Source organism: Balaenoptera musculus, chromosome 11 (genome assembly GCF_009873245.2).
Source record: "Balaenoptera musculus isolate JJ_BM4_2016_0621 chromosome 11, mBalMus1.pri.v3, whole genome shotgun sequence".
Classification (NCBI taxonomy): domain Eukaryota; kingdom Metazoa; phylum Chordata; class Mammalia; order Artiodactyla; family Balaenopteridae; genus Balaenoptera; species Balaenoptera musculus.
In genome coordinates, this window is record NC_045795.1 from 32,326,963 (window position 1) to 32,347,881 (window position 20,919).

The following is a 20,919-nucleotide window of genomic DNA, read 5'->3' on the forward strand; positions in this document are numbered from 1 at the left end:
TGTGTGTCCCGCTTTGTCTCGGGTTCTCTGACCGCCTCTTTCTACGTCATGAAGGAGCGACGGAACGGGTACCTGTTAGCGTCATCCAGTAGCACCAGGAGGCCTGGCTAAAGGTAATGGTGGCGTGCTGAGCCCAGTCGAGCCTGGCCCAACTCATGGCCTTGCGGGCACTGACCCGCGCTCTTGGCTCTCTGAGCCTGACGCCCCGGATTGCCGCCGTCCCCGGCCCAAGCCTGCTCCTGGCCGCCCAGGTAATCCACCTTACCCGGGAATGTGGCTGTTTCCGTTCGGGCAGCCGGAGAGGGGGCTCCAGGAGAAGCGAGGTGGGGGATGCGAGTCTGGTTAGGAGTCACGCCGGCCTGTGACCTTGGATAAGTCACTCTCAGCCTCAGCTTTCTCCTCTGTAAGTGTTGCTATCTCACAGGGTCCTTGGATTCCTCAGACAAGATACTGGAGGTGAAAGTGCTTTACAGACAAACGTACAGGTTTCAATAATAACTAACATTTATTGTCTCTCATAAGCCAAGCATAAGTAATAGACGTTTTAAATAAATGAATTCCTTTTAATCACTTTATAAATTAGTTATTATATTCCCATTTTACATATGAGAAAACATAAGTAGTCGAAGGTCATACACCAACCATTGGAGCTAGGTAATCTGGCTTCAAAGCCTGGGCTCTTAACCATTATTATAACCATTAAGGATGAGTTACTACTGAGATTAGAGAATTCAGGGCAAGATACCAAGAATAGGAGCCTAACATGAAGATATCTCAAGGTTCCTAGTGGGCGACTGGTGAGTTACAGAAAAGAGAAGTTAAGTCTTACCTCCCCTGGACCTTTCAGACTTATGGTAGAGTTTGGCAGATGCATACTTAAAATTCAAAACCAAACCAGACTACTTTGTGAAGTGCTGGGAATTCAGCAGGGAACAAGACATAAATGATCTCTCCCCTCCATTCATATCTGAAAAACTCTCAGAAACATGCAGCAAAATGGGCAAAAGGTACTGATGCCAATGGTGGTACATGGGTGTATGGAAGTTACCAGCCCTGCAGAAGGGAGTTGTTTAGGGAAGGAAAAGTTTCTTGGAGAAGGAGAGTTTTGAGCCAAATTTGGAAGAAGATGCACCAAGGGGAGAACATTCCATTGAAGAAATACTTCAGAGGTGAGAGGATCAGATAAGGAGAGGTAATCAACACACATACGCCTGGATAAACATTCCGAACTGGTATTTGTGCAAGCTGTGATGGGTGGAGTTTTTGTATAGCTGGTCTGGGACTTCCAGGAGGAAGGAGGTTACAAGCTAAACTTTGTGCCCTCTCCCTTGGTTCTGTGAAGCTTTTCTTTCAATTAGCTTTCAAGTGAAAGAGATTTCTGTTTATCTCTAGGTGACAAACAATGTCCTCCTTCCGCTGCCCTCTCCCTCGATGTTGCTTCCCTGCCGCCCAGTCCTTACCTCTGTGGCCCTTAGTGCTAAGTTTGTGTCCTGGAAGAGTCGTACCAAGTATACCGTTATGCCAGTGAAGATGAGGAAGTCCGGGGGCCGAAACCACACAGGTGGGAGCAAGGACAAGAAGATTTCAGCAGTAAAGGGCAAAAACATGGTAGGATCCTAGGCCTGTATTTTGATACAGGCAGAGGAATGTAATTAAAAAGCATTTATTGGACTCCTTCTGCATGTAGTATGTGTGTAAGAGTGAGAGAGTAGAATACAAAGCAACAAACAAGTGGTCTGTGCTCCTAAAGATAATCTAGGTAGTTGAAGAAAACTGGACATACTCAGGAAGTTATATGACATTCCTCTTCACACCCTTCAAAAATTGACAATAGTTGAAATTGAACACGAGTTACACGGCTCTCAGTAAACTTACTGAATTCAGTAATTTGTAGAGATTTTATCTGGATGTTTTATACAATTTCAATATCATAATTATGTTTTTACCAAGCTCCATGTAGGTGTTCACCCTCACCCCCATTGTGCTGTGCAAATTTTTATCATTTTCTGCTTGTGTCATAATGTTGGGGAGCGCTGCTCTCTGCCTAGGATGGGTCTGTTCTCAATGCTGGGAACTGACTCGTCTGACCAGGGTCATGTCCCTGCACTGTCCTGACCACAGGCCGAATCCAAGTGCACGGTATCGGTGGGGGCCACAAGCAACGTTATCGAATGATTGACTTTCTGAGGTTCCGGCCCGAGCAGGAATCCAAGCCAGGACCCTTTGAGGAGAAGGTCATCACTGTCCGCTATGATCCCTGTAGGCAAGTTTGGGATGTGAGGTGGTGGTATGGCTGAATGACTACTCTGTGGCTTTTCAGGAGATGTGAGGCTGCCTAGATGGTCTGCTTACCTGTGCCTCACTCTGAACAGGTCAGCAGACATAGCTCTGGTTGCTGGGGGCAACCGGAAACGCTGGATCATTGCCACAGAAAACATGCAAGCTGGAGATACAATCCTGAACTCTGACCACATAGGCCGAATGGCAGGTGAGAGATGGCCGCCAGATGTGTGTGGGCTGGGAGGCTGCAAGGGTTCTGGTGCTGATGAAATACTGTCTTTTAGTTGCTGCTCGGGAAGGGGATGCACACCCTCTTGGGGCCTTGCCAGTGGGGACCCTCATCAACAATGTGGAGAGTGAGCCAGGCCGGGGGGCCCAGTATATCCGAGCCGCAGGTATGAAGAAAGGAGCTGCTTGGGATCTTACAGTTTGGAAGGCCAAGGGGTACCTGAGGTTGCAACTCTCTGAACCCGTGGGCCCACATCTGGTCCACTGGCAGAGGAAAAGAAGGAAAAACAAGGCTGAAGAGGTGCTTGTGTTTTGACCTAAAACCTTACATGCATCCCGCTTCAGTGTTTCTCCTCCTCAAAGTGTGTGGAGTGTGGCCCCTTGGAAATCTGCCCCCCACCTCCTGCTCTGTGGAGGGTCGCAAAGCTGTTTCTCCCTTTCCCAGGGACCTGTGGTGTGCTGCTACGGAAGGTGAATGGGACAGCCATCATCCAGCTGCCCTCTAAGAGGCAGATGCAGGTGTGTGTGTGGGGTGCAGGTTCGAGGGATCAGCGAGGGAGGAATTTTTGGAATGTACCTAACCTGTGCAGGATAGCTCCCAGGTGTTTTATGTTGAGAACTGCCTGGAGCTGGGTCTGTCCTTTTCTGCCATGTGACTAGGCGTGCCTTTTCAGGCTGGCACCATGATGGAGTAGGGAACAGTGCCTTTTGTTTTCAACTACTGTAGGACCTGCACTCAGGTTCAATTATGTTGTGCTTTCCCCCTCTCCTCTCCCTTCTCTCCTTGAGTGTAAGAAGTCTCCCAAGAGTCCATGCCCTCAACAATGTCAGGCTCTTTCCCCCCATGGTGCATTCGTCTCCATCTGCTTTCTCTGTCAGGTGCTGGAAACGTGCATAGCAACAGTGGGCCGAGTATCCAACGTTGATCATAACAAACGGGTCATCGGCAAGGCCGGGCGGAACCGCTGGCTGGGAAAGAGGCCCAACAGTGGGCGATGGCACCGCAAGGGGGGCTGGGCTGGCCGAAAGATCCGGCCACTGCCCCCCATGAAGAGTTACGTGAAGCTGCCCTCAGCTGCTGCCCAAAGCTGATATCCCTGGACTCTAATAAAATGGCCCCCATTTTTATCTGTTTCTGGGTTTTTTTTTAAGGGAGGAGGTACTTACTGGATGGGGGGGGGCGCGGGGACAGAAGCAAACAACCGTTGGCGGGAGGAGAAAGAAAAGAAAAGTATGGGGCAAAAACGGGCTGTTCCCCTCTCATTTCCAGTCGCCCCCCACTCCCCCCCGTTGCTCCGCGCCTTTATGTGTAATGGAGGAGGGGGGAATAAATGACCTCCAAAGTCTTTTCCAATTCAGACTTTGGGAAGCGGGGAAGGCGCTTCCGGTGACAGGAGGAGGGGGAGGAAAAGGAAAGGGCGGAGGAGGAGGTGCCGCGCGTCGCCGAGGTGGCACCGGCGGCTCCACCCCGGCGCTCTCGCAGGGCCCCTAGCTTTCCGCTTGGCCTGGCGGAAATGAGCGGCGGCTCCGGGCGGGCGACGGGCCCCCCAGAGCTAGGCGGGCGGCGCCGCTGGTTGGGGACAGGCCCCGCCCTGCCAGGCCCCGGAGGCCGCAGACCTGCGCGCAGGCCGGGAGCAGACAGCGCCACGCCCCCAGGGCGTTCGATCCCGCGCGCCACGCCCCCTGCGGCCGCCTGTCCTGCGGAAACACGCCCCCTTTCGCCTCTCCGCCTCGACCCCTTCGGGGGGCCCAGGCGGGGCCCAAATCTCCGTCAGCGCCGCCGCCATAGTCTGCGCCGCGTCCTTAGCTCGGCGAAGGACAGGCCTCACGCCGGGACCCCCATCGACTTCTGAGGTGGCCACAGCCCCGCCGCGGCCCCCCGCCCCGAGCCCGGGTTTTCCTCCACCCACCCGTCCACCGGGCCTCGCGCCCCCGATTCTGCCGCGCCTCGGGATTCTTGTTTATCTGGCCTAGCCCCCTCCCCCGCACCTTGCCGCGCGCCCCTGGCTTCTCCGGTCTTCGACCCCGGTCCTACAAGCCTCGCGCCCCTCACCCATCGGGTCTCCTGTGCACCCTGTTCGGAGCCTCACGTCGCCCCCATTGGCCTTGCTGCTTAAGCGCCTCCAATCTCGGCGCCTCCAGCCTACCAGCCCCTTCTCCCAGCCCGTCGCGCCCTGCGCCCTCACTCCACCACCAGGTCTCTGGGTCTTTTGCCCCTGCAGACTCACTCTCTGATGCTTCAATCATTGGAGCTAGCACCCCTTCCCATACTCACTCGGGGTCTCGATCCCCAACTCCCCAAAACACACACCTCTCTGGGCTTCGCATACACCCTTCTCAGGTCTGCTGCCGCCTGTCCCAGGGCCCTGGGATTCACTTTAATTCTAAGTCTGCCCTGCCTCCACTGTCCCCTTTCCTCTGCTCCAAACCAACTCGCTCCATGCTGCACGCAGGGCCTCGGACCCTCCTTTTAGCCCCCAAATTTTGAGTTCCTTCAGAACAAACACCCCAGTGTTCCTCTGCTTAGGCCTGGCCCCACCCAGCCTGCAGCAGGCAACTCCTGGGCCCTGCTTTACCCCACCCAGCCCGACAGCTGTTGCCACATTTGCTGTCCCAACTTCTGGGTGTCCTTGATTTTCTGACCTCCCCTCTCACTCTAGCTTGCCTATTCTCTTTTCCTTGTGTTGCCAGGTGCCAGGATGGTGGGGGAGCTCCGCTACAGGGAATTCAGGGTGCCCCTGGGGCCCGGCTTGCACGCCTATCCTGATGAGCTGATACGCCAGCGAGTGGGCCATGATGGGCATCCTGAGTACCAGATCCGCTGGCTCATCCTCCGGCGTGGGGATGACGGGGAAGGCAGTTCTAACCAAGTGGACTGCAAGGCTGAGCACATCCTGCTGTGGATGTCCAATGACGAGATCTATGCCAACTGCCACAAGATGCTGGGCGAAGGTGGCCAGGTCATCGGGCCCTCCCAGGAGACAGCAGGGGAGGCTGGAGCCCTGGACAAATCTGTGCTGGGGGAGATGGAAACCGATGTGAAGTCTCTGATTCAGAGGGCCCTTCGGCAGCTGGAGGAATGTGAGGGCACCATCCCTCCCGCCCCTCTGCTTCACACTGTCCATGTGCTCAGCGCCTACGCAAGCATTGAGCCCCTCACGGGGGTCTTCAAAGACCCAAGGGTCCTGGACTTGCTCATGCACATGCTCAGTAGTCCCGATTATCAAATTCGCTGGAGCGCAGGCCGGATGATACAAGCCCTGGCTTCCCATGATGCTGGTGAGGGGCAGTGTGGGGAGGAAAGGGGAGCAGGAGAGGGACTGGGTCAGCTTAGCGTCTCACAGGTCCCTGTGACAGAAGCCTCTGATCTCATCAGTACGTAAATGATTCTGTTGCCCTTGTCTTAGGATTGGAAGAAAAGGAGGCGGGAAGGTGAGTGTGGGCATCTCGGCAGAAAGGGGAGACTGAATCCTCAAGAACTTGCTATTAACTGTCTTTCTATGCAGAGGAAGAGTTTAGACTATTAGACTATTGCACATGAGACAGTGATAGCATAGGATAAGATAGTAAGTTTTGGCTTTTGAAGCAAATCAGCAAATCATGTCATTCTTAGTGTGTGGCAGCAAAAGGAGTGAGAGAGTAGAGCATCTAAGAGAGATGCCTGGGAAGGGCAAGGTTAGGGAGCCGTTACTGATGGGGGTGTGGGTTACAGGGACCCGGACCCAGATCCTTCTGTCACTGAGCCAGCAGGAGGCCATTGAGAAACACCTGGATTTTGACAGCCGCTGTGCTCTGCTGGCACTGTTTGCACAGGCCACGCTCTCTGAACATCCCATGTCTTTCGAGGGCATTCAGCTGCCACAGGTATTCTGTGGGGAGTGTTGGGAGGGAGCTGTGGACAAAATCTAGGAATCAGGCCTTTGCACCTGTCCACAGAGGACAGTGTGGAGAGAGGCACTAAAGCTGGAGCAAGGGGGACATAGGCCAAAGATTGTGTCCTACAGGTCCCAGGAAGGCTGCTCTTCTCCCTGGTGAAGCGCTATTTGCACGTCGCCTCCCTCCTGGATCAGTTGAATGACAGTGCTGTGGAACCAGGAGCCCAGAGCTCCACTCCCGAGGAGTTGAGTGGGGAGAGGGGTCGGCTGGAGCTGGAGTTCAGCATGGCCATGGGCACCCTGATCTCGGAGCTGGTACAGGCCATGCGCTGGGACTGGGCCTCGAGCAGACAGGGGCCCTCGGCACGGCCCTCCTGTTCCATCTTCCAGCCCCAGCTGGCAGATGCAGGCCCAGGGCACCCACCCGCCCAGGCCCTGCCCTCCCTTAGGAGGTCAAGGCGGTTTCGCCCTCGCTCTGAGTTCGCAAGTGGCAATACCTACGCCTTGTACGTGCGGGACGCACTGCAGCCGGGGATGCGAGTGCGGATGCTGGACGATTACGAGGAGATCAGTGCCGGGGACGAGGGCGAGTTCCGGCAGAGCAACAATGGCGTGCCCCCTGTGCAGGTGAGCAAGAGCGCGGTGGCGGGCCACCGTTGGGGGTCTGTCTTGGGTGGGGCATAGCTGCGGCTTCAAGCTGGGGCCTCTGGCAGGCCATTCAAAGCGAAAACCCTCAGTAAGCTGGGTATGGTAAAAGGGGGTCAGCAATTGAGAGGGGAGCCGTTTGGAGGGCTGAGAAAATCTGCCTTTAGGAGACTCTGAGGTCAGGAGGACTCACTCCCAGGAAGAAGACTGATACAGCAAGACCATCCCAAAGGTCAAGTTCAGGAATGCAGTGTGGTTAAGGCCAGGAGGAAGTGTGGGGGCATAAACCACCAAGGATAGGTGAGAGGAGAGAGCCTGTTCTCATTTGGGGAAGGCATCCTTTGTGTGCGTGTACGTGTTATACCACAGGTTTTGTTCTTTAGAGGTTTTTCCAAACCTGGCCAGGTGGTCAGCCTGAGGGCTGTGAGGGCTGTGTGTCCTCATCATTGGGCCACAGCCGGTCATTAGGTGAGCTCTCTTCCCCTTCCCTCTCTTTTTTCCCATATGCCCCAGGTGTTGTGGGAGTCGACAGGCCGCACCTATTGGGTACACTGGCACATGCTGGAGATTCTGGGCTTTGAAGAAGACATCGAGGACGTGACTGAGGCTGATGAGTACCAGGGGGCAGCGGTCAGTGGAGCTGTGGGTGTAGGTGAGCCCAGAGGGGAAGCAGGGATCAGCTCTGAGCAGAGGAGCGGTGGTCTGGCTGGGTGGGCAGTGACGTCCCTGTGCCCCTCTCATTTCCACAGCCCTGCCCTCCTGGCGGTGGAAGCCCATGGCAGAGCTCTACACCGTGCCCTACGTGCTGCCTGAGGATGAGGACGCTGAGGAGAGTGAACACCTGAGCCAGGCCGAGTGGTGGGAGCTCCTCTTCTTCATCAAGAAGCTGGATGGACCTGACCATCAGGAGGTTCTCCAGATCCTCCAGGAGAACCTGGATGGGGAGGTAGAGCCGCCCAGAGACACACAGAGGTTGGAGGGCTGGACTGTGATAGAGCATTTGGAAGGCTCGGGACGGGAAGTGGAGGGTGATAGCATAAGGGCTGCAGGGGAGGGGTCTAGGATGTTTGGAGATGTTGGCGAGCTGTTTGGGAGGAGCCCCCATGAGAGATTTGGGGTGGAGAAGGCGTATGCAGAACTCCTTTCCCCTGGCAAGTGCCTCTGGAGCCTCTGCACCAACAGAGCTGCCTGCAGTGAGAGCTTCTCCCCGATGACAGATTCTGGATGACGAGATCCTGGCTGAGCTGGCCGTGCCCATGGAGTTGGCTCAGGACCTGCTGCTGGCTCTGCCACAGCGACTCGATGACAGCACTCTCAGGGACCTGCTCAACTGCCGTGTCTACAGGAAATACGGGCCCGAGGCCCTGGCAGGGCAGCTGGCCTACCCATCCCTGCTGGAAGCCCAGGCCCAGCCTCAGGAATCAGCAGACGCAGCCACAGTGGAAGGTGGGGTGCCAAACAGACAGCAGCTCTGCACACTGGCCTCTGGGAGGGCATTAGCCCGGGAGGGATGTCTGTGCTGGTTTTTGTGCAATCCTCTCTGGAAAAGATGGCACTTTAGGAAGAATCTGGAATTTCGAGATAAGCAGTGAATGGAGAAGCAGACATTGTCCTCCCTCCAAAGTATGAAGGAGAGTGTCAAGTTAGAACATTGCAAGAAATTTGAAGCCTTGAAAGCCCTCACGTTGAATTTTTTCTATTGTAGAGAGAAACAGATTATTGCATGCTTCCAGATATAGGGAAATGCTCTGCTATTTGCAGATAGGAAGCTCCTTTGCTATTTTAAGTATACAAAATAAAAAGTTTGTCATGAAGCTGTCTTAAAAGTACATTAAGAGATGCTATGAGATCCCCAAAACCTAGCGTTTAGGGGGAAAAAAATTAAAAATATTTTTAGGAGAAATGAGGAAACAAGAGTTGAGAGTTACGAATGTCTCTCCTTTTCTGATCCTTCACGTCACAAACAATGGCCAACTCTTGTGACTTCTCCTTTCCTGTAGCAAAAGAAGCCCCGACTCAGTGCCCCAACACTCCCCTGCAGCGTCTGGTGGAGGGTTACGGTCTGGCTGGGAAAATCTTCCTGGATCTGGAGCGAGCCCTCAGCTCAGAGGGGCCCCGGGAAAGCGAGGTCAAGCCACTCCTGCTGCAACTGCAGCGGCAGCCCCAGCCCTTCCTCACGCTGATGCGGAGCCTCGATACTCCCGTGGCCAACAAGGCCCTGCACCTGGCCGTTCTGAGGTGAGGGGGTGGTGAGCGGCGGGGCTGGGCAGAGGGGTCTCTGAGGCTGGCTGCATATCTCTCTCCTCCTGCCCCCTGCTCCCCAGAATCCTGATGCGGCTGGTGGACTTTCCCGAGGCATTGCTGCTCCCCTGGCATGAGGCCATGGACGCCTGCATGGCCTGCCTGCGGTCCCCAGACACTGACCGAGAGGTACCCCTGCCCTGCCCTGGGGAGATGCTGAGAGTGGGAGGACGCCAGGCAGCTTCTGGCAAGGCAGACCCCCTGGGCGCGGCTCGAGAGGGCACCATGGAGCCTTTGTGCTCTTGGTTTGGGTTTCGTTTTTAAAATTGAATTGTATTTTTAAAAATAGGTCGTACGTTCACACAGTTCACAAATCAAAACAATATAACAAGGTAGAAACAAAATTCTCACTCCCACCTGAGTCCCTGTCCTCCCAATGCCACCCACATGCCCCTTATTGGTAACCATTTGTATTAATTTATGTATCTTTCCTGTGTTTCATTATGCAAATATAACCCAAATGTGTGATCCTATTTGCCATCTCCTTTGTTACATAAAGGATATCTATATTACATTAAGAGCCTGAGTGGCTCCTGTTTGGCTGGGCCTGTGAAGGGAATGGGGGTGAAGGAGGCAGAGGGGACCATCACATCCCAGAGTCCCCTGCCACAGAGCGCTCCTGGGCACAGAAGACTTGGGAAGCGGTCAGAGAACTAGGGTCATGGAGGCAGCGGGTGTCTGCAGCACACACCTTTGGCGGCTACCCAGATTTTAGCTCTGTGGTGGGCTTACTGAGTGTCCACATATATATCTGGTCCTTCTCGGTCCCCTCTTTGCCCTCAGGTGTCTGTGCTTGGGGGCTGAGCATCTCATAACACAGCCCCACATCTGGTTCTCGGGACAGCTGGGCCTGAAAAGAAACAACCGGGATGCCCCCTGCGCCTATTGCCAGTGTAATCAGTAGTCAAGAACCCCAGGGTCCAGGGCACCTCTTGGCTTTTCCATTGCAGTTTGTTTGGTTCTCTAATTCCACCGAGCCCTCGTGTCTCCTCATCCTTGTCTTTTTACTTCCTCACTCTGTTAACTGCAGTAGCCCTGGCACCCAGCACACAGTAGGTGTGTAGTCAGTACTACTGAAGATGCTTGTGGTCTGTCCCCTTTATTCACCTCCCCCTGCCTCCTTCCCAGGTGCTCCAGGAGCTGATCCTCTTTCTGCACCACCTGGCCTCGGTGAGCAGGGACTATGCCGTGGTGCTGAATCAGCTGGGAGCCCGAGATGCCATCTCCAAAGCCCTGGAAAAGCACCTGGGAAAGCTGGAGCTGGCTCAGGAGCTGCGGGACATGGTGTTCAAGTGTGAGAAGCATGCCCACCTCTACCGGAAACTCACCACCAACATCCTAGGAGGCTGTATCCAGGTCAGGAGCAAGGGCAGGGGGAAGCCTTTGGGTTCACAGCTGGGTAAGCGTATGAAACCCAAGCAGTGGCAGGGGAAGGGGGTGTGTTCCTGAAGTTGGAAGGCAGGTGAATCTAGGGAATCTGGGGCCGTTTGTTCCTGGCCCCGCTTTCCCAGCTGGTCCTGCTCTGCCAGTGTTACGGAGTTAGTCCCGCTGCTGCTGGGGTTTTTCCTCCACGTGTGTTTCCATGTCCCTGCCCCCTCCCCGTACCTCTTCTCTCCGATGTCTGGGCTGCAGATGGTGCTGGGCCAGATCGAAGACCACAGACGAACGCACCGCCCCATCAACATCCCCTTCTTTGACGTGTTCCTCAGATACCTGTGCCAGGGTTCGTGCCTGTCCCCCCGTCACCCCGCGTCCCCACACCTCAGTCTGTTTTCCCTCCACACCTGCCAGGGCTGTGACCGCCACCCCTTCCCGCTTGCCCGCAGGCTCCAGCGTGGAGGTGAAGGAGGACAAGTGCTGGGAGAAGGTGGAGGTGTCCTCCAACCCGCACCGGGCCAGCAAACTGACGGACCGCAACCCCAAGACCTACTGGGAGTCCAGCGGCAGTGCCGGCTCCCACTACATCACCCTACACATGCACCAGGGCGTCCTCGTCAGGTAACGTGCTCCATGCCTGTGCCTAGACACACACCCACGCTGTCCCGTGACTTCCCTGCCGTTTGTCTTGGGGAAGCACCCACACCCCCCTGAAGGTGACCAGCGTCCCCTTGGCTGTGTCTGTGAGGACACGACTGGATCCGGTTCCGACTGGTCCCTCTGCCCCGCTCCCAGGCAGCTGGCTCTGCTGGTGGCTGGCGAAGACTCAAGCTACATGCCGGCCAGGGTGGTGGTGTTCGGGGGCGACAGCGCCACCTCCCTTAACACGGAACTCAACTCGGTAGGGACCCCTGTGCCATTAGGCCACCCCTCAAGGGATCCACCCTCCTGCCCAGACTCCTAAATGCCTATATTCCTCCCTGCTTTGAGCCCCATAGTAGATGAAGTCCATCCCTGTGCCCGTGTGACAGCATCAGGCCCTGAGCAGTGAGGGTGGCATTAGGACCCCTCGGTCAGGACCCCGCACACCCCAGAGCTGGGGGAGGGAGGGACACAGCAGGCAACGGGAGCAGACTAGGGTTCTTTCAGCACTCCCATCCACACACGTGACGGCGCTCTCTGCCTGCCACCCCCTTGCCACCAGGTGAACGTGATGCCCTCTGCCAGCAGGGTGGTCCTCCTGGAGAACCTGAACCGCTTCTGGCCAGTCATCCAGATCCGCGTAAAGCGCTGCCAGCAGGTGGGGCCGGGGGAGAGGGGCAGCCGTGGGCATGAGGCTCTGCGGCCTGTAACTGTTGCAGGTCTTGGGCCGCCTCTCCAGCCCCTCCTGAGGAGGGTATGGGGCCGGTGGAAATGGGCCTTTGCACGTTGCAGGGCGGCGTCGACACGCGCATTCGGGGATTAGAGGTCCTGGGCCCCAAACCCACGTTCTGGCCGGTGTTCCGGGAGCAGCTGTGTCGCCACACACGCCTCTTCTACATGATCAGGGCACAGGCTTGGAGCCAGGACATCGCGGAGGACCGCAGGAGCCTCCTGTCCCTGAGCTCTAGGTGTGTGTGAGTGCGTGTGTACCTGTGTGCATGAGAGGGGTAGCTGGCGATCTTGGGCTGGTGGACACGGGAGTCACTTAGGCCTCCAGCCCCCAACACCTTCCTCCCCACCCTTCTCCCCAGACTCAACGGGGCTCTACGTCAGGAGCAGAATTTTGCCGATCGCTTCCTCCCAGACAGTGAAGCTGCCCGAGCCCTGGGCAAGACCTGCTGGGAGGCCCTGGTCAGCCCCCTGGTGCAGAACATCACCTCCCCCGGTAACTGTCCCTGCCCTTGGCCCCTTTACTGTCCCGTTGCTCGGCCCTGCTCATCAGCCCCTTCTTGCTCTAACCTAGAGCCACCTGGGTTATGCTCTTGGCCCTTTGGATACCTGCGTTCATTCAGTACCCCCAAGCCCCCTTTTCACAGCCCAGGGGCCGCCTCGTTTCCCGTGTCTCCTGGCTGCCAGCTGACACCACATGGTCAGGCGGGACCTTGCTACCTCCCTTGCCGTATCGTTCTGTCCTGCTGCTCTTTCTTGGCACTCCTGTCCAGCCCAGCTTCCCCACTGCCCTGGAGACATGCCCTGCCTTGGCTTGTTTTTCCCCTGCCTCCAGATGAGGATGGTGTCAGCCCGCTGGGCTGGTTGCTGGACCAGTACCTGGAGTGTCGGGAGGCTGCCCACAACCCGCAGAGCCGCGCAGCAGCTTTCTCCTCACGGGTGCGCCGCCTCACCCACCTGCTGGTGCACGTGGAGCCCTGCGAGGCAGCCGCTCCAGTGGTGGCCGCTCCTCGGCCCAGTGAGTGCTGGGGGCTCAGGCGGGAGCTCGGTTGGGGGCCTTCCCTCCCCCAACTCACATACTACAGGCGTCTTTCCCTCCTCAGTCTCCCCTCCCTGCATGCTCAGCCTGTTCATCTTCTGGTTTGTGTCACCCCCACCTGGGAGCATCATTTTGGGTGGCAGAATGTCAGGAAAGAACCCCAGGCTCACCCTCGAATGGGGACCCAGGAGCTGAGGGCTGCCACCGCCTTGCCTCTGCCCCTTCCCCTGTCTCCACAGAGGGCAGAAACAGAAGCCATGACTGGAGCTCCCTGGCCACCCGGGGGCTTCCCAGTAGCATCATGAGAAACCTGACCCGCTGCTGGCGGGCAGTGGTGGAGGAGCAGGTGGGCAGGAGTGGTGGAGGGGGGGCGGGGAGGGAGGGCAGAACTGTGCCGTTGGTTTGTTGGGTTGCCCTTCACACTGCCGCCCCTTCCCACCCTCCAGGTTAACAGTTTTCTGACCTCACACTGGCGGGATGATGACTTTGTGCCCCGCTACTGTGAACACTTTAGTAATCTGCAGAAGTCAAGCTCCGAGCTGTTTGGGCCACGGGCAGCCTTCTTGCTGGCGCTGCAGAATGGCTGTGCCAGTGCCCTGCTGAAGCTCCCTTTCCTCAGAGCTGCCCACGTAAGCCTCCCATCCTCTCCTCCCCTGGGGCCTCTCCCCCTAAACTCTCCCTTTCCCTCCTCAGAATGGCCCACCCTTCCATTCCCATTCAACAAGGAGCATGTACAATACTAATATAGAACCATGTTATCAAAAATTCAAAAAAACAGGAATACCCTGGTGGTCCAGTGGTTAGGACTCTGCGCTTTCACTGCTGTGGGCCCAGGTTCCATCCCTGGTCGGGGAACTAAGATCCCATAAGCCATGCCCACAGCCCCCCCCCCCAAAATAAAAGGTAAGATAAAAGAAAGAAATGACCCGCTTTGTACCATCCTAATACATCTCAGCATACGTTCTTCTACTTGTGTGCTTCATTTCACATAGTTTACTCACAAGTAGCTAAAATGCTTTATTCTGTTTTCTTTTGACCCTTACATGAAAAGCCATTTTCAGTGTTGTTGTTTGTCTTCAAACTTTTGTATAAATTCCATCCAATAGATGTATCGATACTATAATTTACTCCACCATTCCTATCATTCCACAAATATTTAACAAGCACTTAAAATGTGTCAGGCACTGAGATAAGAGCTGAAGATAGATGAAATCCCTTCCCTCAAAGTTTACAGTCTGCTAGAGAAGATGGACAATTAAGCAGAGTGCCCTGGTAAGCAGAGAACAGCGAAGTGGGAGCCAGAAGCATGGCTGTAACAACGTGGTGTGACCATCTTTGTGCACATAACTTACAGGCATACCTCCTTTTATTGCTCTTCGCTTTACTGTGCTTTGCAAATAATGCATTTTTTTGCAAATTGAAGGTTTGTGGCAACCCTGTGTTGTCAGGTGATGGTCAGCATTTCTTAGCAATAAAGTATTGTTTAATTAAGGTATGTACACTGTTTTTTAGGCATAATGCTATTGCACACTTAATAGACTATGGTATAACGTAAACATCCTTTTGTATGCGCTGGGAAACCAGAAAATTTGCGTGACTTGCTTTATTATGATGGCAAACCCGCCATATCTCTGAGGTGTGCTTGTGTCTCCTTGCATTGAGTTACTATTGTTAGTTTGATTCTAGACATGATAAATGTGAAAAAAACAGTTTTCATCATTTTAGTATTGTTAACGTACACAGTTAATGATTTTGTAAGAGTCTTATAAAATCCCTGACCAGTTGATGAACCTGCTGGCCATTCATATCTCCTTCCTCAGACCCTCCCCCTGCTCCCACTCACCTCCTCCGTTCTCTCCTTCATAGTTTTCCTGTGCTCTCCCCACTTCCCAGGTAAGCGAGCAGTTTGCACGGCACATCGACCAGCGGGTCCAGGGCAGCCGGATCGGTGGGGCCCGGGGGATGGAGATGCTGGCCCAACTGCAGCGATGCCTGGAAACCGTCCTGATCTTCTCTGGCCTGGAGATTGCCACCACTTTCGAGCATTACTACCAGTGAGTGTGGACCAAGGGAGTGGGAGGTGGGGGGAGGCAGGATGACGGGCAGGGCCAGCCCTCGGGGCTGGGAGGCCGGGGTCCCGGCAGGCTGGAGTCCCGGAGCGGCGGGGGGGGCCATGCCGAGCACCCACGCTGAGGCTCGGCCTGGGCTGTGCGCGCTGCAGGCACTACATGGCGGACCGTCTCCTGAGCGTGGGCTCGAGCTGGCTGGAGGGGGCCGTGCTGGAGCAGATCGGCCCCTGCTTCCCCAACCGCCTCCCCCAGCAGATGTTGCGGAGCCTGAGCACCTCGGAGGAGCTGCAGCGCCAGTTCCACGTGTACCAGCTCCAGCGGCTTGATCAGGAACTCCTGAAGCTGGAGGACACAGAGAAGAAAATACAGGTGGGCGCTGGGGAAGGGAATTAGCAAGTGCGAGGGTGGGAGGCACAGAGAGAGGCATGGGGCAGACCAGAGGAGCCGCTGGCTTTGGGGCGCCCTGTGTTCCGTCGTCTTCAGGTGAGCCACGAGGCCAGTGGCAGGGGGCACGAGAGAGGGACCGGAGAGGAAGCTGAGCTGGAAGCTGGGGCAGCATCGGCGGCCGGCGGGGCGGGAGAGGAGGCGGCTGAGGAGGAGGATGAGAACGAGGACCTTTACTATGAAGGGGCGATGCCAGAAGTGTCTGTGCTCGTCCTGTCACCACGCTGCTGGCCCACTGCCTCCATCTGCCACACGCTCAACCCCAGAACCTGCCTGCCTGCCTACCTGAGGGGCACCTTGAACCGATACTCCAACTTCTACAACAAGAGTGAGCAGCTGGCCGAGAGAACTGGCGGCTGGGACACTGGGAAAGAACCTGGGCTTGTGGGTGGCCCCTGGGGCTGGCAGCCTTCACGGGGTAGATTTGAGGGAAAGGGCAGGAGCTTAGGTTTGGGGTGGGGCTACAGGTGCCAGATCCCCAGCCTGTTGTCTTTTCTGTCTTTAAAATAAGACCCAGGACTCCCTTTGTGGGTGGTGGGGAGGATGGAGGCAGGAGGCACCTGAGACCACCAGAGAGTGGTGGGTGTCTCGTTCCTGGTCAGTGATCGTAACCTAAGCTCCCCAGTGGGGGCTGATCCTGGGCTGGGCAGCGACAAAGGAGGGGGGGTGAGACTCAGACCCTGCCCTCAGGGAGCTCCTACACTACTGGGGGAGACGTTTCTAGTTTGATGAGAGCCCCAATCCTTCCTCACTTCGTGGTTTTGTCTCCCTTAAAAATTGGGGAACTCCTCGAAGGCACTGATCACAGCCAGCCTGACACAGGTGGGCTCCCCTTACCCAGGAGGCAGACACAGAGAGGACCGAGCTCTGGAAGCTCAGACCAGGAACCACAGTGTCCAGAAACACTGGGCCCCAGACTCTGCAGAGATTAACGGGGACAAAGCTCCACCGATGGTGCGTCCTCACCAGCCCCCCTGACTCCCTCCTCCTCCCTGACACTCAGGTCAGAGCTACCCTGCCCTAGAGCAGGCCCCGCAGAGGCGACTGCAGTGGACATGGCTGGGCCGGGCTGAACTGCAGTTTGGGGACCAGACGCTGCACGTGTCCACCGTGCAGATGTGGCTGCTGCTGCATCTCAACGAGCTGAAGGTGGCCCAGCCCCTCATGCCTCCCTGCGCTCTCCCACCTGTCCCTCCTTTTCCTTCCCTCCACCCTCTCTGCTCCACCTCCTGGGGAGGCCCTGACGCTTCCCTCCTCTTCCTAAGGCGGTCTCCGTGGAGAGTTTGCTGGTGCTCTCGGGGCTCTCTCCAGATGTGCTGAATCAGGCAGTTGGGCCTCTTACCTCTTCAAGGGGCCCCCTGGACCTTCACGAGACAAAGGATGCCCCAGGAGGTCTGTACTTAGGGCCCCGGGGCCTCTGCCCTGAGCTGGGGCCAGCCTCCTCGAGGGCCCCCCACAAGTGACCAGCGCTTATTTCAGGGGTGCTCAAGATTCGAGATGGTAGCGAGGAACCCAGGCCTCGGAGGGGCAACGTGTGGCTCATCCCAGCTCAGACATACCTGAAAGCTGAGGACGAAGAGGGCCGGAACTTGGAGAAGAGACGGAACCTTCTCAACTGCCTCATTGTCCGAATCCTCAAGGCCCATGGGGACGAGGGCCTGCACATTGACCAGCTTGTCTGCCGGGTAGGCGGGGGTGGGCGTTGGGTGAGGAGGCTTTGCCGGGGGCAGGGGGCAGTCCACAGGAGGAGATGGATCCACATTTGAAGTTTCTGGCTCACTGTAGAGCCTGTAGTGGGTGAGGAGTGGGGTTGGGGTGCCCCTCACGGCTTCACTGTCCTGGGGCTGGGAGCTGGAGTTGCGGTAAGTTGGGCGTCTCTGACGTATCGTTTCCCCTCCCCGCTCCATACCAGGTGCTGGAGGCTTGGCAGAAGGGCCCATGTCCTCCCAGGGGCTTGGTCAGCAGCCTTGGCAGGGGGTCCACCTGCAGCAGTGCTGATGTCCTCTCCTGTGTCTTGCACCTCCTGGGCAAGGGCACAGTGAGACGCCAGGATGACCGCCCCCAGATGCTGTCCTATGCTGTCCCCGTGACTGTGATGGAGCCTCACACCGAGTCCCTGAACCCCGGCTCCTCAGGCCCAAACCCACCCCTCACCTTCCACACCCTGCAGATTCGCTCCCGGGGCGTGCCCTATGCCTCCTGCACAAGCACCCAGAGCTTCTCTACCTTCCGGTAGCCCTGGACACGGGCTCACGGTTATGTAGGGCAGCGCTTTCTACAGAATAAAATGCAGCAGTTTGATTACTTGACGTGTGTGGTGACTGCTAGGGAGCTGACAGGGACAGGGGCTTTCCTGGCTGAAAGGGGAGAAGAGCCCTCCGCTCTGAGGCAGTCTTATGCTGTGCCAGGAGTCTCTCTTTGGGTGAGGATGGCAGGCTGGGGAGAGGGGGAGAGGGAGTCGGGTGTGACTGAGCATCCCCCTCCTGGCCGGGGGACTAAGTGGACTCCGGAGATGGGTCTTCTCGGAGGGTATGTGGTCAGAAGTGCTTTCACCTTGGCAGGGTGGAGATTCAAGCCCATATTGCCACGCGCTGGATGGCTTGCAACTTCGGCAGATCATCCAGCAGGGCTCCATTTCACTTGTTTGTGGAATTGGACAGTCACTGTGGGACTCTGATGTGTGGGAGCCTTTGACACGGTGAAGGGTTTGCCACCAAGTCCCTCTTCTGGCCACCACACTCAGCAGTGTGGTGCACGGCGCCGTCCCGAGGTAAGGCTCACAAGGGGACTGTGAGGTAAAGGACCCTTGTGGCCACTACAGGCACCCAGGACCTTAATGTGTTCCCCACGGACCCTCTAGGGTCTGGGTTAGAAGCCAACCTAGAAGGATCTGCAGCTCCCACGGGCTCCTCCTCTTTGCCCCTCTCTACTCCCCTGCCTCTGCCCTCCTCTGGCTGTGCAGAGCTGCACACTGTCGCCAGAGCTGGACCCCAGCTAGCTCGAGGCAGGCCCGTTGCTCTGTGCTGCGGGGTGGAGCTGTGTGTCTGGGCAGGGCTCTTAGCGCAGGAGGGAAGGAGTGACCCAGGCGTCCTGAATCCATGACTAGGTGACTAGGAGAAAGCTACAGAAGAGTCAGGTGGTGGGAGAGGGCACAGAGGCCGGAGGGAACTGGGTGCCACCCAGGACTGACATTTGGAATAGAATCTGTAAGGGAAAAAGCAGCCAGGGCTTGGGAGTCAGGATGCCCAGGATGAGGCAGCAAAGCAAAGTGTGGACACAGCGGGCCCCTGCTTGCTTTGCACTGTGGTGGCCCTATGGTGCCGTTCGTGGTTCTCACAGCAGAACCGTCCTGTTGGTCCGTGCTATTCTGAGGCAGCATACAGACAGGCGGCAGCAGGCTGGGGCAGCAGTGGGCACACTGGGGTTGCTGCACTTTGTCACTTGGTTGCTCCTCCACCTTTGTGCCAGAGATCATGGCCTGTCTCTCTTTCACTGTCCCAGGCCATGTCCTCCTTTTTGAGCAAGCTCTGTGGGGCCAGCGCCTTTTGCCTCTCTGGGTTCTCATGCTCTTTATGAGCCTATCCTTTCCCACAGAAACCCAGAGAGCCCCCGGACTCTAGTAGCCAGGCCAGCATGCACCACATGCGGGGACCAGATGGGACTTTCTCCCACTACCACCTCCTGTGCTGCTGCTGCCCCCACGGGCTCTGGTGTGGGCTGAGCTCCAGGCCACTAGTCTCATCCACGGCGTTCACTCAACCCCCTTATTCGTCCCACTCAGTCACCCTGCCCCAAAGTCTCCCACAGGGTACCCACCTGCTCATCTGCAATGGACAAACCTCCAACAGTCCTTAAAGGAAGAGCGCACCAGCCATGACGCCAAAACCCTGCACATTCCTGTCTGCAGTCCAGCTCCTACATTGCCCACTGTCCTCCACACAGAGTCTAACCCCACTTTGACTCTGATCTGCCTGATCTGGTACCCAAATCCAGCCACCCAGGCGAGCAGTCCTGATTGCCCTTCTCTCACCAGCACCAGTAAAGATCTGAGCCTCCTTCCCTGCCCTCAGGACCTTCCATCTCTACAAGGGCAAACACTTCCTGGCTGACTCAGGGGATCAAAGTTTGCTTCCCTGATCCCCTTGTGATACCATCCTCACAGCCTCAATTCCTTATATCCCTTTAGCTGGTTTGCACACCAAGGACCACATAATGATCCCATTTATATGAAATGTCCCCAAATTGGCAAATCTAGAGACGGAATGTGGTTTAGTGGTTGCCTAGAGTTGGGGGGATTGGGAAGAACTGAGGAGTGACTGCTAGAAGGTACGGGGTTTCTTTTTGGGGTGTCACAAATGTTACAAAATTGTGGTGATGGTCACACAATTCTGTGAATATACTAAAAACCACTGAATTGTACACTTTAAACGGATACATCGTATGGTATGTGAATGATATCTCAACAAAGCTGTTAACAATAAAAACCAAAACCAACCAGACCAACCCACAGCTGAAGCTCAGAGCTCTCCATCTCCTCTGGCTCCTCGTTGAAGGGGAAAAGTAGCAGTTTGGAGGCTTGGGGACCGATACAGCTGTGTGGTGGACATACATTACGGTTTCTTGACTGCCCTTCACCTGAACCCCCTTCTTGTGCTTAGAAACTCCCTACCACAAACCTAGGGAGAAGGTAGGGCCCACCTCCCACCATATGAAAGACCAGACACTTGGCTTTCCCAGCATCGCCTTTGCAGCCAGGTGACTCGATGCCTCTGCCAGGAATGCCTCAGTCTAGAGCAGAGCAGGGGGAAGTGGAGCACCTTTGATGTCGGCACTGACATCTTCACGTCAACACTGGTTCCCAGGTGGGACTTACAGTGCTTTTAACTGCTCTGACTTTATCCCCCACTCCTTTTTTGGAGCTTCTCTCCAGCCTTCTTAGTGTTTCTGTGAGCCCAGTAGTTCAATAGTCTATTTCTGCTTTTATCAGCCAGAATCGGTCTTTTGGCTTTCAACTAGGCTTGACACACGTGACACTGGGGACCCTGTAGCACTGGCTCCTTCACTCCCCCTGGGACAGGCGAACTATCCTGGTAGCTAGAGCCCTCATCTAACAATCATTGGGAGAAGCGCATTTTATGCATTTCTGTCATCAGAACTACATCTTTTCCCCCATCCCAGAAGCATCAAGCAATAACAGATGTCTTAGCTTCTAATTCTACCTCTTCCTTTCCCTTACAGCTGCTTTTTATTTTTTAAATTATTATTATTTTGGCTGCGCCACACAGCACAC

The 20,919-nt window shown here is 56.1% G+C and overlaps 2 protein-coding genes across 5 annotated transcripts; both read left to right on the plus strand.

Annotated features, from left to right (window-relative positions):
* The first annotated feature begins 22 nt into the window (after positions 1-22).
* On the plus strand, positions 23-3,642 carry MRPL2 (mitochondrial ribosomal protein L2). Of its 3 annotated transcripts, none has more exons than XM_036868257.1 (7): positions 23-113; positions 1,393-1,561; positions 2,122-2,263; positions 2,373-2,488; positions 2,565-2,675; positions 2,954-3,027; positions 3,388-3,642. In XM_036868257.1, exons 2-7 carry the CDS (start codon positions 1,432-1,434, stop codon positions 3,598-3,600), a joined length of 786 nt encoding a protein of 261 aa, XP_036724152.1. In that variant the 5' UTR covers positions 23-113; positions 1,393-1,431; the 3' UTR covers positions 3,601-3,642. The 3 variants fall into 3 exon arrangements, with proteins under 3 accessions (XP_036724152.1, XP_036724150.1, XP_036724151.1); XM_036868255.1 differs by having other exon boundaries at positions 39-251; positions 3,388-3,636; XM_036868256.1 differs by lacking the exon at positions 2,565-2,675 and having other exon boundaries at positions 40-251.
* A 418-nt stretch (positions 3,643-4,060) lies between these two features.
* On the plus strand, positions 4,061-17,933 carry CUL7 (cullin 7). 2 transcript variants are annotated; one of them, XM_036870036.1, is made up of 26 exons: positions 4,064-4,362; positions 5,200-5,787; positions 6,221-6,372; positions 6,513-7,010; positions 7,542-7,680; positions 7,778-7,974; positions 8,246-8,474; positions 9,029-9,266; positions 9,353-9,458; positions 10,458-10,685; positions 10,962-11,052; positions 11,156-11,327; positions 11,502-11,607; positions 11,911-12,006; positions 12,141-12,316; positions 12,440-12,573; positions 12,913-13,095; positions 13,356-13,462; positions 13,563-13,745; positions 15,010-15,170; positions 15,338-15,554; positions 15,669-15,957; positions 16,633-16,778; positions 16,895-17,021; positions 17,109-17,314; positions 17,542-17,933. In XM_036870036.1, exons 2-26 carry the CDS (start codon positions 5,208-5,210, stop codon positions 17,863-17,865), a joined length of 5,085 nt encoding a protein of 1,694 aa, XP_036725931.1. In that variant the 5' UTR covers positions 4,064-4,362; positions 5,200-5,207; the 3' UTR covers positions 17,866-17,933. The 2 variants fall into 2 exon arrangements, with proteins under 2 accessions (XP_036725932.1, XP_036725931.1); XM_036870037.1 differs by lacking the exons at positions 16,895-17,021; positions 17,109-17,314; positions 17,542-17,933 and having other exon boundaries at positions 4,061-4,362; positions 15,814-15,957; positions 16,633-16,768.
* The last annotated feature ends 2,986 nt before the right edge of the window (positions 17,934-20,919 follow it).

What these genes read in the sequence shown, in the direction of transcription:
- MRPL2 (XM_036868255.1), top strand. Translation starts at nt 156, where the DNA reads ATGGCCTTGCGGGCACTGACCCGCGCTCTTGGCTCTCTGAGCCTGACG. An exon ending in GCCTGCTCCTGGCCGCCCAG is followed by an intron (nt 252 to 1,392) that starts GTAATCCACCTT and finishes GTTTATCTCTAG; the next exon opens with GTGACAAACAATGTCCTCCT. An exon ending in CCAGTATATCCGAGCCGCAG is followed by an intron (nt 2,676 to 2,953) that starts GTATGAAGAAAG and finishes TCCCTTTCCCAG; the next exon opens with GGACCTGTGGTGTGCTGCTA.
- CUL7 (XM_036870036.1), top strand. Translation starts at nt 5,208, where the DNA reads ATGGTGGGGGAGCTCCGCTACAGGGAATTCAGGGTGCCCCTGGGGCCC. An exon ending in GGTGGCCGCTCCTCGGCCCA is followed by an intron (nt 13,096 to 13,355) that starts GTGAGTGCTGGG and finishes CTGTCTCCACAG; the next exon opens with AGGGCAGAAACAGAAGCCAT. An exon ending in ACTTTCGAGCATTACTACCA is followed by an intron (nt 15,171 to 15,337) that starts GTGAGTGTGGAC and finishes TGCGCGCTGCAG; the next exon opens with GCACTACATGGCGGACCGTC.